This window comes from Trachurus japonicus, chromosome 14 (genome assembly GCF_045865225.1).
Source record: "Trachurus japonicus isolate A0001 chromosome 14, Traja_1.0".
NCBI lineage: Eukaryota > Metazoa > Chordata > Actinopteri > Carangiformes > Carangidae > Trachurus > Trachurus japonicus.
The window spans coordinates 8,097,716-8,115,478 of NC_140920.1; the positions used below are offsets into that span (position 1 = coordinate 8,097,716).

The window sequence follows — 17,763 nt, forward strand, 5'->3', positions numbered from 1 at the left end:
TTAGTGCAAGTCTAGGTCTGTTCTTTTAGTCTGGCCCTTGCCCAGGGCAATAGTGGACAAGTATATTTCAGAAAATAAAGATTACAACGACATAGGATTCTGGGGGAGTTTTTCATATCCTCTTTACAACTTCTTCAAAGTTTCCCCTCAAGGCTCCACTTTTAGGATTCCACCAATGCCACAATCACAGGAGGAAGATACTGTAGTGTACAACTTAAAAACTATCCCCCAAATGTTTTGTTTGCACTAACTGCCAGTTGTTATGTTACCTGCTGTGTAATCTCTGGCATATGTTCAAATAAAACACATGTTTTGTCAATTCCCAGGCCTGTCAAAGGCCTCTCAGCAAAGAGGAAACGTTCACCAGCTTGAACTGCATTTAGTTTCTTCTACTACAATGATCAAATGGAACTCGGCCAGTTTTACAACTACTAAAAAATACCTCACTCGTTGCATCATTTTTAATGTATAACTAGATGATAAAGATCTTTACTGTCAGACTGGTTCATATACCTTAGTTCAGTAGACCACTTACACCTGAAACCGCTGCTGCTGGATGAGTTTCTGGATGAGTTTCACCCATGTGTGAACTCAAGAGCTCTCAGTCACGCCTCGACTATTTCTATACAACTCCTCTCACAAAACCATCTCAGGCATTCACACACAAGGCTTTATTGTTGTTTTATTATTGTATCTGTTGCCAATGCGGTGATGTAAGGTGATGCAATATCCTTTAGAGCAGTGCTTCCTCAACCTTTTTTCCTTGAAGCCCCCCTCTGCTTTTGTTGAAGACAAGCCAGGCCCCCCATACGTTTTGAATCGATTCTGAATGATTAATCTGATTCTTTTTATTCTATCTGGTTCTATCTTATTTTGTTTTATTTTTCTGTCAATTTTCCTTTGTTGTCACCATGTCCCTATGAGCAGTATAGGATGTAGGTTTTTGTTCCTATTGTCTTTGTTTATACATGATTTTGATTATCCAATTGGGTGTGTTATTGGGATTTTAAAATTTTTGATTTTTGATAAAATTTTTGATAACCATAATAACAATGCTTTAGAGGTAATATTTGCGTTTTGTATTTTTACATACAGACCAATGAGACAATATAGATGTAACTAAAAGCTACAGTTAGTTTTCTGACATACTGTGACTTTCTTTCTTTCTTTTTATGAATGAATGAGTTAAGGAATGAATGAAAACAGTTTACTCCCATTTCACATTTTATCATATTCATAATTTGCATGTTGAGAGAGAGATAGGGATTTGGCATTTTTAAACACAGAAGGACACAGTCCATAGTTTTTATAAAATCTTTATTGATGAAAAATGTTCAGTTTATTGAAAAAAAAGTGTAGCATAGCTTCTATAAATGATACATGATCACATGACATATTTCAAACGAGCACAGCCTTCATTGTTTTAAATAATATACATGCTCATTCACTGTATATACCTGAGCTTACATTCCACATGTGTTGATTTGCAGAATATTCACAGTCATCAAACCGACCCCCCTGATACTCAACATAGATTATAGTATAAAATATATTATAGTCTAAAAATAAAGAATACATTCAATCTTGTAAAATAATTCCAACACGTCATCATTGTGGTATCATCACACTGTACTGTACATCCATATCTCTATCGAATCACCTTTGTACATTGATTAGTCGAAGTAGGTCATTAAGTTACAGCTGGATGAGGGTGATAGCTGACTCGTACCAAATCCAGAAGCCTGGGATGACAGGTTCACTAAAAGTGGCCTTGAAGCGGTGGATGAGAGACATGGTGTCGCCCACGGTGTAGAAGGAGAGGCTGCCCCCGTCGTAGTCGAGGAACACCCCGATGCGGGAGGAGTAGGGCAGGGCGACGTCTATCTGGTCCTTGTTGTGGCGGGCCGAGTAGCTGGAATCGGAGCAGAAGACGCTCCAAGACTTGCGGTTGTAGCCGATGCGGCAGCTGTCTCCGTAGCCGGTTCTCTTGATGCCTTTGTAGGTGACGCCGAGGGCCGCCCCCTCCCCGCTCCAGTCGACCTCCCAGTAGTAGGCGCCTCCAGAGAGGGGCTCCCTGCACAGGACCTGGGGCAGGGAGTCGAACCTGGCGGGGCTGTCGGCGTAGGACTGGGGGTCTCTCTTCAGGGCGGCTTTCCTGTTCCCTCGGGACAAGTAGAGCTGTCTGTAGGCTGTGTTGGTGTCCAGAGTCAGCTGACAAGCATCTAGGGAAAAAGAGACAGAGGGGTTGTCAACAGTTATTATTTCACATGAGGAAGTGTCAATTTACACATTTATCCACCCAACAACTCGCCCCCCCACACGATGGGCCCATCACCTTTTCACCACCAGCTGCAAGATTATATTATATTATAGAGGTTAGTAGAATGTTACACACTGCAAAAACTCAAAATATTACCAAGAATATTTGTCTTCTTTCTTGTCAAAATGTTTCAATTTTAGTCTAAACTAATCCATTTCCACTTAAAATAAGACTTATCACCTAAAAATTAACTTGTTTTTAGATCATTTTCACTTGTTTCAAACTAATTTTCAATTGAAATAAGTAGAAAAATCTGCCAGTGAAAGCAAGTTTTTTGTGCTTGTAATAAGGAAGAAAAACTTGTTCCACTATCAGATTTTTCTACTTATTTCAAGTGAAAATATGTTGGAAAAAAGTAAAAAGTGTCTAAAACAAGCTACTTTTTAAATGTGAGGTGTCTTATTTTAAGTATAATGAGATCTAGAAATGACATTTTGACTAGAAATAAGACAAATATTCTTGGTAAGATTTTGAGTTTTTGCAGTGTGAGGATTTATCCCTCTGATTTTTCTTAATTTTTTTTTGCAGTACCACAATATGAAAGAGAAAAAGAGCGAGACCATCTGGCTGTGCACACAGAAATCAGAATAAACCCAGGTTTGAGATGTCACCTGCCTGCTGTCTGCAGGTCACAGCTGGTGGGACACCCGGCGGGTTCGGCCTGATCTGCCCGACCTATTATCTGGAATGCCAGAGGTATCAATCAACACTGTTTGTGAGTTTGACCCCTAACAGAAGTCCATAAGTCCATCTAACAAATCTAACATCTTAAACTTTAAAGTGAAACCCAGCGTGAAGCGAGCAGGACAATTTCCCCCAAGATTTCAGCCCCCAAAGATTATATTACTTTTAAATTTAACATGAATATGCATGTGTTGAAATTTGTGATTTGAGTTGTTATTTGGTCTAATTTGACTGGTTAGTAAACGTCAAAGATGGAAAACTTAAACAGATTTTCTTTTTGCTTTAGCTGCAGTTTAAGTGCTTGCTACTATATTTGTAATCAGTCAATCCCAGTCTATGTCACCAATGTGGGACGTACTGTAGCTGCTAAAATCAGATTTTGTGGTCAGCCACAGGATCTGACAGAGAACCACATCAGCATCTAATTTGCCTCGTGCAGTGAAATGAGCAGGGAGAGCAGCGAGCTGTGTCACTGCAGAAAAGAAAAGGAGCGTCAGGAAAAGCCCGTACTCACATTTCAGGAAATCCTCCCTGTACTGAGGTTCCTGCACTGGGACGGACTTGTACATGGCAGCTTCCTCACCTGTGGAAGGAAGTATGTAAGCATTAGTGAAGTGAAGAAATGAATCAACATAGCCGCACAATACATATGTCATCCCTATGATTTATTTAGGCATATTGATGCCTTTGAATGCTGGTAGTGTTATTACATTAGAGATAATGAAGCCTATCTGAACCACCCATGACCATGCAGGTTGAGTTCTGCACCAGAGAAGTGTGTTAATGTAAACACAGTCAAAGTAAACATTTAACCATGTGGCAGTTGAGTTGAGTGACCCCAGGCTACCCTCTAATAAATATCATTCTCCGGCCACGACCAAACATCAAACAGGAATGCACAAAGCCTTTTGAGTGCAAAGGAAATAGTAAATCTATTTGACTTTTGGTTAAATTAGGCTAAAAGTTGAATTAACAGGGTCCTTATGATATGTAAATACTGCAGCCAGACTGGCTCAGTGGGTTAACTAGAAGATGTTTGTCCAAGATTAGTTTTTTTTTGCCTATATTACTTTGTTGTTCACATAAAATTGGGAATCAGGATAGGAAAAACATTTTTCTTGAACGGTTGACTCACTTTTCACTGAGCGTTTCTTCTTGGACTCCTCCAGTTGACAGAAGGTCATTTTGTTAACTGTAAAATTAAGAAATAATGAATTAGTTAACATGGCAACAGTAGAAACATGTTCATAAAATGTTAGATAAAGATAAACATAACATCAAAAAAGTAAAAACACAATTCCTACAATTCTCCAACACACTCACCTGCTTTGGCGACCTTCACCTGCTCGTCGTTGCTGAATTCATTCAAGTGCTGTTTCATCTCGGAGACGGCCTTCGTCACGGGGCCGAAGGTGAAGTAGGGGTTGACGGTCACTGTGGGCAGCTCCTCGGCCTCCGTCTGGGCTATCAGCATGTGGTAGCTCTAATGAACGAAAACAAAAGCAAACAAAAGCAATGAGTTAATGTATGTTTACACCAGGTATGATATATTCAGTCAGTATAGGATAAAGGAAAAGCAGGAAGATACAGCGTGGGACTCATCTCAGTACTTTTTCCTTATTCCTACAGTGAACAAAACAATTGGTAAAAGAGCATTTATGTTTAAAGCGCCATCAGACTGGACTAATCTTCCTTTAAAAATACGCTCATTGACTTCTTTTCATAGGTTTAAATATTCCTTGTCTTTAAATTGCACATGTTTCAGATGATGTTACATCAATATTATCTGTAACACACTGTAATTTCAATTTGCAACATTATGTTATTATTATACATTTCTCTTAGTCCTACTAGGCTACTGCTATGGCCATTTGCGGCCATCGAGAGGTTGTGCTCATTCTTGTACTCATTTCTTTTATGTTTTGTGTTGATGTCTGTTGTCTTTGTTGTTGTATGTTTGCAGATTGTTGATTGTGTTTTGTCCCTTTGTAATGTATTTTAGGACCCGAGAGGATTCCTCTCAAGGGGTTTATCCTATTAAATAGCCTAAAATTTCTGAATGAAAATGTTATGTGATGTTATGTCTACCTGGATGAAGTGGATGTGGTCCTCGGTGCGGGACAGCTGCGTGATCTCGTTGTCTCTTCTCTTCAGGTCGGCGATCTCGTGGCTCAGGCGCTCCATGTGGCCCTCGGCGTTGCTGAGCGCCGCTCTCTTGTTGGAGGAGATCAGCTTGGCCATCTCCTGCTGCATCCTCTCGATGGAGCGCATCATGTCTCCGAACATCTTCTCGCATTCCTGCAGCGCCCTCTGCGCCGAGTTCTGCACAGGAGGAAACGTCGAGGTATGCAATAAATCAACTGTGACTCACAGAGATGTCATCACCCCCCCTACATGAAGGAATGCTGTCCGTGTTGGTCGTTAATTTTAACTTTCCATTCATTTTCTAGTGGTTAGTCTGGTCTTATCTAGATGATGGATGACGGTGGCACAAACCTTGAGCGAGTCCACTGCTTGTTTTAGTTCCTCCATCTGCTTGAGTCGGTCGTGAATCTTCTCCTGGATCTCAGCCTGGGTGGCGCCCAGCCGTTGCTATGGCGAGAACAACAGACATTGTTGTTAGGGATGACAGCATTTACACTAAATCGGCTTTTCAAGACGTATGCATGTTTAACTTTATGATAACAGCGTACAGATTAACTCAAGTAGAAATCACACTTTTTTTTGCAGACAGAGGCGTGTTTCACTTGAGTGAGACTCAGTAAACACTGGAGCTTTGTTTTAAAGGGCTTGTTCCATCTATTGTGAGCTGCTGTTTCGTGCACTCCCTGCCACTGCGTCGCTTGTGCAACCATGACTTTTGACAGTTCAACAAAGCACATGTCAGCGTTCTCGATACTCCGGTAGAATAATGACATAATAATCTGGGGCAAAAAACTTTGTAACTCTGTAAAGTGAAGTTTTACCAACCTGCTCATCGGCCCTTTCCTGCTCAGCGGACACCATGTCGTGACCTTTGTGTTCTTTCACCGTACACAGCACGCAGATGCACATCTGGTCGGTGCGACAGAAGAGCTCCAGACCCTTCTGATGCTGCGGACAGATCTGCCGGTCCAGGTGGCCGATCTCGTCCACCAGCTTGTGCCTTTTGAAAGTGGCCGACTCGTAGTGAGGCTTCAGGTGCTTCTCGCAGTAGGAGGCCAGACACATCAGACAGGTCTTGACGGCTTTGTGCTTCTTGCCGATGCAGATGTCACAGCCGACATCCTGGGGTCCTGCGTAGTTGTAGTCGGGGGACGGCGGCGCGGGCGGGAAAGACTCGGAGGAGTTGCGTTGGAGGGTCGAGTGCCGGGAGCCTCCCACGCGCCTCGGCGTTGGCCTCTTGTTGTAACTGACCCTGCACTGCGGACAGTTGTATGAACCCGTGTGGTCAGCGTGGTCCCAGTACGTTTTCAGGCAAATGGAGCAGAAGCCGTGGCCACATGGGATGGACACGGGGTCCCGGAGGTATTCCTTACACAGGTAGCAGTTGTCCTGGTCAGACGCCATGAGGGAAAACTTGGTGCTGCTGCTGCTGCTGCTGCTGTTCCCTCTAATAATAATACAAAGAAGATTCTGCAAAGACAAGCTAGTAGTGACTTGTAGTGAGCACAGTGGCAAAGTGAACCCACAGGTACTACAGGTGGAAGTTATATAGAGTAAACAGAGAGGCTAAACTGGTTAAGCCGAAACCAGTAAAACATGGGCGGGGCCAAGAAAAGACACAGTGAATACCTCCTCCATCTGTTACAGAATGCAAGGAGAATGAATGAAATGTTTCGATGATTGTTACATACAAGTATTGGCCTTGATCACAGACGTGTTATTCCTCAGTGTTTCATCATAAAAACACAAAAAGACGATCTAAATAATAGGCCTTAATGATACATTTACACATTTTTATGCAGGAGAGAGAGGCGGAGACTTGTGAAAAGTGACATTTCAAATCTTTGTTTGTAGAAGTTGATTACACACAGGCTGACAACTCCCAAAGCTTTTTGTGAAACAATGCAACATAAAGAAACCACACAGGTGAGTCACACGACACTGTTGAGTGTCCTCTAATTGCTGAGCGTTACAGATTCCCTGGTGACAGACTGTTCCCTTTGGGTGTGTGATGATGATACCCACTCAAGTCGCAGTACAAACTGACCTTAGATTATTCTCTGCACTGTGACTAATAATAATGCAGCTCCTTCTCTGGTGATCAGCTGTGTCCTCACTGACTTGTGTGGATGAATTGCAGCGATGCCAAATTTCCTGTTTTGCTGGTTTTGGGTAGATTCACCTGGTTTTGGCTTCTTGAATCAGTGAGAGTTTGACCTTCACCTGCATTTGACTGTATGAGTTAATTATCACCTCCTTTTGCTTTGAAATTCATTACCACGGATTTCCTCTTAGGTCTGACAGAGGCTCCTGTTTAATTTTAATTTAATTTTGTTTATTTGATAGGGACAATGCAGGTTAACATAGTGACACCTCCACTCGTTACAAACAAGTCAATGTGACTAATGTTCTGCATGCAGAGATTATAGCTAATGCTAGATTCCAACTCCCGTCCCTAGTTAGGCTTTTAGTAGAAAAAAGGAGGTAAGAAGAAAGACATCAAAATTACATAACAACAACACTGAGACTCTCTTTGTTCTACAACATGAACTTGTCCCAAAATAAGAAAAAAATGCACAGCACCGAGTTCCAGCAATCATAAGAATGTTTTTCCTCTTGTGCGCTTAAAAACAAACCTTCCTCGAGCTGTATTTCATCTTACAGTGAGCACACCTCCTTGCCAAGATGGAGTTTCAGGGCTGCTGAAACGGAGATAGGAATGCAACTACACTTGATAGCCCAGATAACAGGAGGGCTGAGAAAGCCTGCTTAAAAGATTCCATTGTGTTAGAGCCAGCGGGGCCCGAGCAGAGTGCCAGGCGTTATAGGGTCTGTTGTCCGTCAACAACAGTAACTACAGCTGACATGCAAGACTAAATGTAGCATCTTATTTGACTAAGATTTCCAACGGATGGAGTCCACACTCTTCAAGTGATGCGACATTAACTGAGACTCGGTGCAGGGATGATGATAATGCAACAAGAAAGAAAGCTCAGTGTTAAGAAAAACGCACATTTAATTTCCTTCTGTTGTGTTACATTGTAAAACTCTTTAAAAAATATTGTTTTTTCTCAGTTCAAATAATCAACATGACCTTCAAAAGACCTTGCACCACTGGACAAAATTAACGTTATTACAAATCTGCATGAATGACTTAGCAGCTCTTTAGTCCTTTGCATTTGACTGTTGTTTGAAAATGCATTGTGCATATTTACATGTCACACTCACTGAATGAGACTGACTTTAAGACCACAACAGAAAGTGACGAATACTTTCAGTGCAATGTTTTTTTAATCAGTCATAGCAGCAACACTTTATTATTGTATTGCAAGATTTTTTTTATGCTTTGTTCCACCGACATTACTGTCCCTCTAACTCTTTTTTCAGGCATGAGATGGACTTTGCTTCTTTTCAAAATAAATCTAGATTTTTTTTATGGGGAGGAACCTTTTACTCTCTCTACACCTGATTTTTTTTAAAGATATTCTTATTGTTCTGTTTCATTTTGACTCAACTATTTGCTTATCATGTAGTCACTTAGTTCAGCCTTTAGGTAAAACAAATATTTCTCACGAAACTGCGGTGCATGCACACACATACATTTTAAATTTGGACCCATGTTCGATATTCGCTAGTTTTTGCTCATCTGATCATGACTCCTCGTGTTGTTTTGACAACAGTTAACAGTTTATGAGCGCAACAATCTTTCATTCTCATGTGACCTGCACTGCAGCCTGCAGCACCCGCCTCTATGTCTCTGCAAACTTCAGCAAATGTGTCCACTGTTTTCCCATAACACGTCTGAATATTGTGTCTTCCTGTTTTTATTACTCACACTCAAGAGAAGTGGGTCCTTATTTCCTTTGATGAAATAGCCATTTGTGTTCTCCTGCACCCGCTCTGCAGAAAGCACGCACGCTCGCTGCACCTTAATGAAGGTTGACCTCTCACCTTGACCTTGTGTTGAGCTGTAGATGACTGTAGAGTTTCTGTCTGCTTCGTCAAAGCACAGTGGGGCTTGAAACAAACATGCCACTCTTTGGCAGATGTGTGTTATTAAATCTCATTAAAGTGTCTTGTATCCAAAACATTATCATCATCATCATTCAAGTTAACTTTCTCAACTGGCATTTTAAACAAATGTGCACTGTCTATGTAGTCTTTATTTTTCTCTTATGTGTCAGTCAGAGTCTCTTATAAAACCAGATTCAGAGTTTTGTCCCTTGGTCTTCTCCACTGTCGAGTAGTTAATCTGTAAGCACAGTGTTGCTCCCTCTACTCAGGAGGAAGGAAGGAAAACTGGCTTATCAGAAACCTGACCAAATATGGAGAGGCGAAACTATCTAGTGTACAAAGTAGAAGGTATAGAGGTGTAGTTTTTACAACCTTAAATTAACACTTATCTTTCTTCTGCACGGCTCTGGATAAGGCAGGAAATGCAAAGTACACGAGGAAAGCTCTTATTACGAATAACAGTTCCTCTACAGCTGGGATTTTTCAAAGTACTCCTGAGGAGCAGACTGTAAAAAGGGGGAGTAGTTTTGATAGAAACCAATAGACGGGGGCCTAATTGAAATGCTAATGAGAGGCTATGATGTCAACAAGACACTTCATGTTTCAGAGAGACTCAGAGTTTCCTCAGAAGTATTTCTCCTTTAACTGGTTTTGAATAACGCTACGTGAAGGCGGATGAAGAATGAAAACAAAAGGGGGGAAAAAAATGAATCATAACTCGTGATGAAACACACACACACACAAATATGTAGAACACTCACTGCGGCAACACACCTGGAAATGACAGGAATGTGACATTTGTGCGTGTGTGCATGTGTATGTGCATGTGTATTTCCGTTTTGTGTCCCAACCATGACATTTTCCTTCGGCTGTGCAAACAGATACATATCTACAGTTAGAGCTTGACTGCAAGTGGCTGGACTGGTTTGACCGGTCACATTGTAAACTCGACAACACTGAACTCTTCTTGTTCTTGGACAAACTTCCCAGGGCTATAGTTTAACCTTTAAACATATGCTTTTTGTTGGTTTTTTTTGGGGTGGGGGGATAAAAGGAGCAAGAAGCAGCAATGTTTGAAATCACTCAGAGACTCTGCTGGAGCTCACAGTGTCTCTGTTTGTTTATTGGGTGGTCCCTTAAATTCCTACAGTACCTTAGGCCGCATTGATGTTTGTCGGACTATAACCGGTTTAAGACAATGGCGATTCTGTCTGACAACAATAGGTGGAAATACAGCTGCCGAGAAGTGTGTGCGCAATACATCCACAGATGAGCCACATGAGAAATTTCAAGAATAAAGGAAACGGCATGCAGGCAGGGGAAAACGGAAAACAACGTGTCCTCCTCGCATATTAGTTTTCACTAATTTTGCAAATTTTTCACTTATTTTTCATTCACTCTTTTTCTTTTAGTCTGTTTTCTATCTCTTCCTCTCTCTCTCTCTCTCCCTGTCTCTCTCTCTTTTTCTCACACACTCCTTTCCTGTCTGCCCGCCCTCTCTCTCTCTCTCCTACTCTCTCTCCTTCTCCCTCCTTGTTCAACCTGCTTATCTAAAACTGGGCAGGGCTCGATATACTCACAGCACAGGGGGGGAGGGCCTTGTCTGCTTTCAATCAATAACCTCTGGAATTCAGAAATACAAGTAGGTCCTGTCTCTGGCAGGCTGTACCAAACTCTCGAGGGCGGGCTCCCAGGCACAGTCGGCGAAAGAAAGAAATCTATCTCTGCTTCTTTCTCTGGCATTCTCTCTCTCTCTCTCTCTGTGTCTGTCTGTTTCCACAGGTCTTGCTGTTGCTGTTGAGCCCATCACAATGGCTGACCACACTTCTCCAGATTACTTCAGCTGCACCCTGTGTCAGACCCTCCTGAGGGATCCCGTGGCCATACCCTGTGGCCACAGTTTCTGCATGGACTGCATCAGCGGCTACTGGAACGAGGCCGACTACACGGGGATTTACATTTGTCCCCAGTGCAAGATCACGTTCACCCAGAGGCCCGTGCTGCGGCCCAACGCCACTCTGAGCATGGTGGCCGAGAAGATCAAGAAGAGCGGCCTCAACCTCAACCTCAACATGACCCAGGGGAACGTCTGCGCCGGACCGAACGACGTCCCCTGCGACTTCTGTTCTGGGAAGAAACTAAAGGCTGTGAAGTCCTGTCTGAACTGTCTGGCGTCCTACTGCGAGAAGCACCTGAAGCCTCACTATGAGTCGGCCACGTTCAAACGGCACAAGCTGGTGGACGAGCTGGGGAACCTGGACAGGAAGATCTGCCCACAGCACCAGAAGTCACTGGAGCTCTTCTGTCGAACAGATCAGATGTGTATCTGTGCTCTCTGCACAGTCAGTGAACACAGGGGCCATGACATTGTCTCTGCTGAGGCAGAGAGGGGTGAGAAACAGGTAAGAAACCCTCCCTATCTCTGTTGGTGACTGTATGTCTGACAGATAAAACACTTGAAGGGACAGGAAATCGTTTTTCCTCTTGTTAGAAAAACCCACTTTCAGTCGCCTCCTGTCAGAATGAAAGTGTGACTTCATGTTGGAGTTACTTGAGTTTAAGCAAACAGAGTGTTTTTGCCCAACTCCCTGTCCCTGCGCTACAACTGGTGGTTGGACTTTGACCCATTTCGCCCAATGCTATCAGCTAGGCTGGCAGGCATTCACCGCCAAAACAAATCCAGCTCTCTGATTAGCTGTGTAGAAGCTGGTGGGGGGGGTGGGGGAGAGTGTCCTATATAGTTATCGCCTCTGAAAGCTGCTTTTCAGAGAATGTGGTGTTCCAGCTGTGGGATAGTTACACAGAAACTGTGAAGCTTCCTGCTGCTGCTGCTGCTGCTGCTGCTGCTGCTGCTGCTGCTGCACCATTTCCCACCTGTGGGAGTGAGTGTGGGTCTGTAATGATACAGGAATGTCAGGGAGTCATGACCGTCCGTCCGTCCGCACCTCGTGACCAACCAGATAGTCACTGCCTGCATTGCAAACCATGGTATTGCACATTCAAATGGCACAACAGCCAGACAGCCTGTGGTGGAGGAAAAAAAAATAGTAGAGTAGATAACAATGGAGTGTAAATCCTTGGGTGTTGTAATTAATGCTGCTGTACATGAGTAAGGTAAAGGTAAGGTAAAGGTAAAGGTACTTTATTTGTCACATATACAGCTAGTACAGTGAAATTCTTTCTCTGCATTTAACCCATCCCTGAGGAGCAGTGGGCAGCCACGGTGCAGCGCCCGGGGACCAACTCCAGATTATGAGCCAGTGCCTTTGGTCAGGGGCACTGACTGGAGGATCAGGCTAGCTGGCATGTTTTTAGTGGTGGGGGAAACCGGAGCACCCGGAGGAAACCCACGCAGACACGGGGAGAACATGCAAACTCCACACAGAAAGGACCTGGGCGGCCGGGGATTCGAACCCAGGACCTTCTTGCTGTGAGGCAACAGTGCTAACCACTGTGCCACCGTGCCGCCCGAGTAATTTAGGAGTGTTTTTATGGCAGCCAGCAATATGGGCTAAAGGGTTTTTTTAGGGCACAATGAAGTAATGATTCACTCACTCAACTGTTTTCTTTACATGAGGAACCTGGTTTCTCTCATCCAAAGATTTACAACCTTTATTCTCACACATCTCACTCCATCTCCCACTCGCACCCCTCCCCCTCGCCCCCCCGCCCCCCCGCCTCCTAGATTCCCCACATTCCTCAAGCTTATCTTGAAGAATGGACTGGTGGGCTTGAGTAAAAGCTGAATTAGAAGCCCCTCTATTCTGCATGTCAGTGCTGCGTGCACCTTGAAACATCTCTTTAAAAGTCAGGCAGCGGTAGATTCACATTCCTGACATGGCCTGAATTCCTTTACAGATCTTTTCCCCCCTCCACCGTCTCCCTCTGAGATAAAAGCTGGCCGTATTAAGAAGATTCTTTGAGTAGGGTTTATTAGACATGCCAAAGGGCCTCTGCAGATATTTCCTTGATGAGAAAGAATGTCCCTAGCAAATATGTCGCCTTATATTTTGTTCAATAAATTAGCATCTTATTAATCAGCTTTTAGAGAGAGAGTTCATGATCAAAAATTGTAACATTGCGTATTGAATCAAAGGGAGTCAGTTCAGCTATCTGTATGGGAGTGCATGTGCGATAACAGTAAAATAGATGACTGTAATGTTGGGGTTTTTTTGGTTGTTTTCTTGCAGAAACTTTTGGGAGTATCCCAAGCTGAGATTAGACAAAAATGCCAGGACAGGGTGAAGGAGCTGGAGGAGCTGAAGACGTCAGTGGATTCACTGAAGGTGAGGAAATGATGTTGATAATATATATATAGTCTCAGATTGTGCCAGAAAAGACAAACCACCATCACCCATCATGGATCAAACCTGTCGGCACTGACTCTGGATGTGTGTTGTGTGGTGTTGTGTCCAGAACTCGGCCCAGAGAGCCATGGTGGAGAGCCAGAAGATGTTCGAGGACATGATCCGCTCCATTGAGAGGATGAGGTCAGAGGTGACCAAGCTGATCGGTATCAACGAGAAGGCTGCTTTCAACCAGGCCGAGGCTTTGATCGAGCGACTGGAACAAGAGATTGATGAGCTGAAGAAGAAGGAGACGGGGCTCAAGCAGCTTTACAGCACCGAGGACCACATCCACTTTTTGCAGGTAAGACAGACACAGCGTTACAGCAGGAAGAAACATACCTGGAGTTGATGCTTTATGCTGCCAATAGGTTTTAACTGTAGCATTGTCACAACTTACTAGTACATCTGGGTGAGGCTTGTCAGTAGATATCATGTTACTTAAAGTGTTCTTAATCTGTCTTTGTACACGATGACACAATAAAGACTAAAGCCCTTTCTAAACAAGTTAATGAAGAGGCCGCACTTTGATATACAACCTGGAACACTATGCAAAATCATTTGAAACTTACCTCACTTTTATCAATAGGACAATTTAAAACCATAACTACATCTTATTTAACCTCTAACTGCTCGTGCTTTTAACTATGTTTCCATTTACCCTAACCACCTTTAAATTCTGGTATTCTGTTATGTTTTTGTATGTTTCAAGTGTCTTGTCTTCTGTCCTTATATGTTTTATGTTTCATCTTGGCTATATTGTAAATGAGGTTACTCCTCAATATATCTCCAAGTTTAATGAAATGAAATGAAATGAGATATGTCAATCACAATGTTGCAGATGCAATGCTCGGTGCAAACCCATGTCAACACATTTTTTTTGCTTTTCTTTCCCAACCAAGAACTTCAACTACCTCTGCACTCCCACTGACGATGGCTTCATACCCAGAGTGACCGTCAACCCTGACTTTTCCTTCGGGGCTGTGAGGAAAGCTGTGGCTGAGATCAAGGAACGCCTCGAGGAGTTTGGAAGAGAGGAACTGCTTAAGATCTCCAAATCAGGTCTGACTTCAGCAGGAGAAACATGTGTGCATACTGGGCTTAAAAACACACACACACAGAAAAACACAGAAAAAAAACTCAGTCTCCTAATTATGAATGTGTTATATCTCTTACAGTGAATGAGGTACCGATCTACACTACAGAAAGTCGAACATTGGACAGAAGGAGCAGAGGTGAGCACTGTCACGTCCTGTAGTAATATAATATACTATAGGAGGTTAATTATTTACTATCTTGGTGCCATGAGGTGTTTGACACAAACCACAAAGGGTTTGCATCACAGATTCCTCAGTCACACACTGGAAAAAAAAACACAAACAAAAAGAATTACAAGTATGTGTGTGGGTGTGTGCAGTTCACTTTGACCTAACACAATGTTTCTTCCCCTTAGGTAAAGAAATGATAGTGAACAACTCTCCTCCTCCAGAGCCAAAGAGCAGATCTGATTTTGTGAAATGTAAGTTATCTGTTGTTTTTGCAATTTGCAAGTTTAAAGGGATAGTATCATTTTTTTTAAAGTGGGGTTGTATGATCTACAAATAGCCCCTAAGTACTTTAATTGCGGTAGAAGACTCTCTACACTCCTCCCGTTAGCAACGCCAACCCATAGCCCTGCCCAGAGATTTACAACATACAGTGTTGTGAATGGACCCAAAGAAACGGCCTATTTTCGCAGCCTAAAAGAGGTTTCACCTGAAAAAAAATACACAGTTCCATTGTTCGCTATAATATAATTTTTTCCAGCCCTTCAAAGTGCAGAAAAAACGCAGTTTTTATTTGGACCTAACCAACTCGCGTAGCCCAGGGTTAGCGCCCACCGATCAGCAGTTGGTTAGGTCCAAATAAAAACTGGGCTGGAAAAAATTATATTATAGCGAACAATGGAACTGTGTATTTTTTTTTTAGGTAAAATCTCTTTTAGGCCGCGAAAATAGGCCGTTTCTTTGGGTCTGTTCACAACACTGTATATTGTAAATCTCTGGGCAGGGCTATGGGCTGGCGTTGCTAACGGGAGGAGTGCAGTCTTCTACTGCAATTAAAGTACTTAGGGGCTATTTGTAGATCATACAACCCCACTTTAAAAAAAATGCTACTATCCCTCGACACATTTCCTTCAATCAATATGAAAAATGCATTGATTGTTCTTCTTGTAGACTTCTGCCAGCTGAAGTTAGACCACAGCACAGCCTACAAGGAGCTGTTCATCTCCGAAAGCAGCAGAAAAGTCCTGCGCACGAGGGACCTGCAGCCCTACGGAGACAACCCGGAGCGCTTCGACAGCTTCGCCCAGGTGCTGTGCCGGGAGTCGCTCGCCGGCGGCCGCTTCTACTGGGAGATCGAGTGGAGCGGGGAGTTCTCCATCGGCGTGGCCTACAAGGGCATCAGCCGCAAGGGCAAAGGCTCGCTGTGTCTCCTGGGCTACAACGACAAGTCCTGGAGCCTCCTCTGCTCCGACACCGGCTACTCCGCCTGGCACAACCGGGTGGACAAGCCCGTCAACGGCCCGCACTCTCCCCGGATAGGCGTGTACCTCGACCACGCTGCAGGTGTGCTGGCCTTCTACAGCATCAGCAACACCATGACCCTCCTGCACAGGTTCGAGACCACGTTCGTCGAGCCCCTGTATCCGGGCTTTGGAGTCGGCACCTCGGTCAAGATCTGCAATGTCAAGTGATCACCGATATCTTACTGTAGCTGTCAATTGAAAATCTGAAAATATTTTTTTGCATTTTTGTTGTTGTACTTTACAGCAATGCTTTTTGAATATATATATTTTTGCTAAATTTTCACACTGTACCAAACCACATAAATTAAGTTTTTTGTTTTTTTTTAAGTTACTTCAAACGTGTATATACTTTTCTAACCTTACACATCACATATTGTATTTTGCATTATCCTATAAAAATCACATCTTCACTATAGTTTTCTAAAAAAAAATCTTACTGAAATACATAACTGCATTATCACACAAGGAGAATATGAAGAAAAAAAGTGTTATCCCTTCGAGCTTCTGATAATAACTGCTGAATAATTTTCTAACATGTCAGTGTGTAATAAATGTCACTTTCAACAAGCTACTGTAATCTGTATTTTTAGATTTATCCACAATTATAACTTCATTAAGTGTATGATGTATTTTAATCCATAATGAATGTACCCTGAGATAACCTGAGGTACATTTGCCTGTGATAGGTCATCGCACCGTTGGCCAATATTACTGTATAATGAATTCATTGCACTCTTGTATGAAAATTACAATGTTGTTCATGTTGGTGCATTAACACGTATTATTATGGTTTCAGTACGTTCAGGCTATTTCAGTGTCAGTTCTTTTTGTCATGTTTTGATATTATCTATTGTCATATCAGTTGCTGAAAGTTGCTTGTTTTTTCACTTTAACTAACCCTTATTTAATTTTGTGTATATTTACTTATGTAATGGTTAAACAGAACGCAACTGTTATCCAGAAAAGACTTGTTTTGTAACAAAATGATTCATTGATAGTTCAAAAATAAAGAGCTTAATGAATGACAACTAGTTTTTGGGATTATCTGTTTTTACGTAAGAATGTTTAACAAAGGTCTAGAAAGTTTCAGTCGACACAAATTAGCTACATAAACATATCATTTCAAATGTGGCTCAAGTTATGTAACTGGTATGCGGACCATCCCATTTATAATAACACGTAACGGTGAATCAGCGTTACACCTGCTGAGGAGAAAAGGTGTGCCGAGTTGCCAACATAATTTGAACAGGAAACAATTAGAGCTCCCTCTGCTGACTGTGAACAGGAACTGAGGTGAAATAAAAAATAAGATTATGGCTGTAACACTGTTGTGTGCTAATTGTTTGATCCTCAAATGTGCATCATATGTCAGTATATATAACAACAAAAAGATTAAAGAGTCAAAAGCAAGACACAATTTCCATTAACCATTAATCTACAGGCATTTTCAACAGCCAAGATTTTAACTTGCAGAAGGAAAAGCAAGTATGTCAAAGGAATCAGCTACACAAAAAACAATTTATAATCCACATAAAAGCTAATTTTTTAAATAATTTTTATTACTCTCATTTCCATTGGCTGTGTACTACTGCCGTGTGTCGAGAACAGACATGCCATTTGAAAACAAAACTCTGTAACATACAACCAAATAATACTGAACAGAAAGCAAAGAGAAAACACTGTAA

At 42.4% G+C, this 17,763-nt stretch overlaps 2 protein-coding genes across 2 annotated transcripts; one reads left to right on the forward strand and one right to left on the reverse strand.

The window, feature by feature from the left end:
- Positions 1–1,306: 1,306 nt before the first annotated feature.
- On the reverse strand, positions 1,307–6,667 carry ftr83 (finTRIM family, member 83). The gene is made up of 7 exons (XM_085797293.1): positions 5,975–6,667; positions 5,501–5,596; positions 5,093–5,326; positions 4,328–4,487; positions 4,140–4,196; positions 3,519–3,587; positions 1,307–2,222 (listed from the first exon to the last, which is right to left on the reverse strand). The coding sequence occupies exons 1-7, from the start codon at positions 6,551–6,553 to the stop codon at positions 1,696–1,698; spliced, it is 1,722 nt and encodes a 573-aa protein (XP_085653419.1). The 5' UTR covers positions 6,554–6,667; the 3' UTR covers positions 1,307–1,695.
- Positions 6,668–10,830: 4,163 nt separating this feature from the next.
- On the forward strand, positions 10,831–17,106 carry ftr82 (finTRIM family, member 82). Its single transcript, XM_085797295.1, has 7 exons — positions 10,831–11,565; positions 13,354–13,449; positions 13,580–13,813; positions 14,412–14,571; positions 14,688–14,744; positions 14,963–15,028; positions 15,726–17,106. The coding sequence occupies exons 1-7, from the start codon at positions 10,975–10,977 to the stop codon at positions 16,244–16,246; spliced, it is 1,725 nt and encodes a 574-aa protein (XP_085653421.1). The 5' UTR covers positions 10,831–10,974; the 3' UTR covers positions 16,247–17,106.
- The last annotated feature ends 657 nt before the right edge of the window (positions 17,107–17,763 follow it).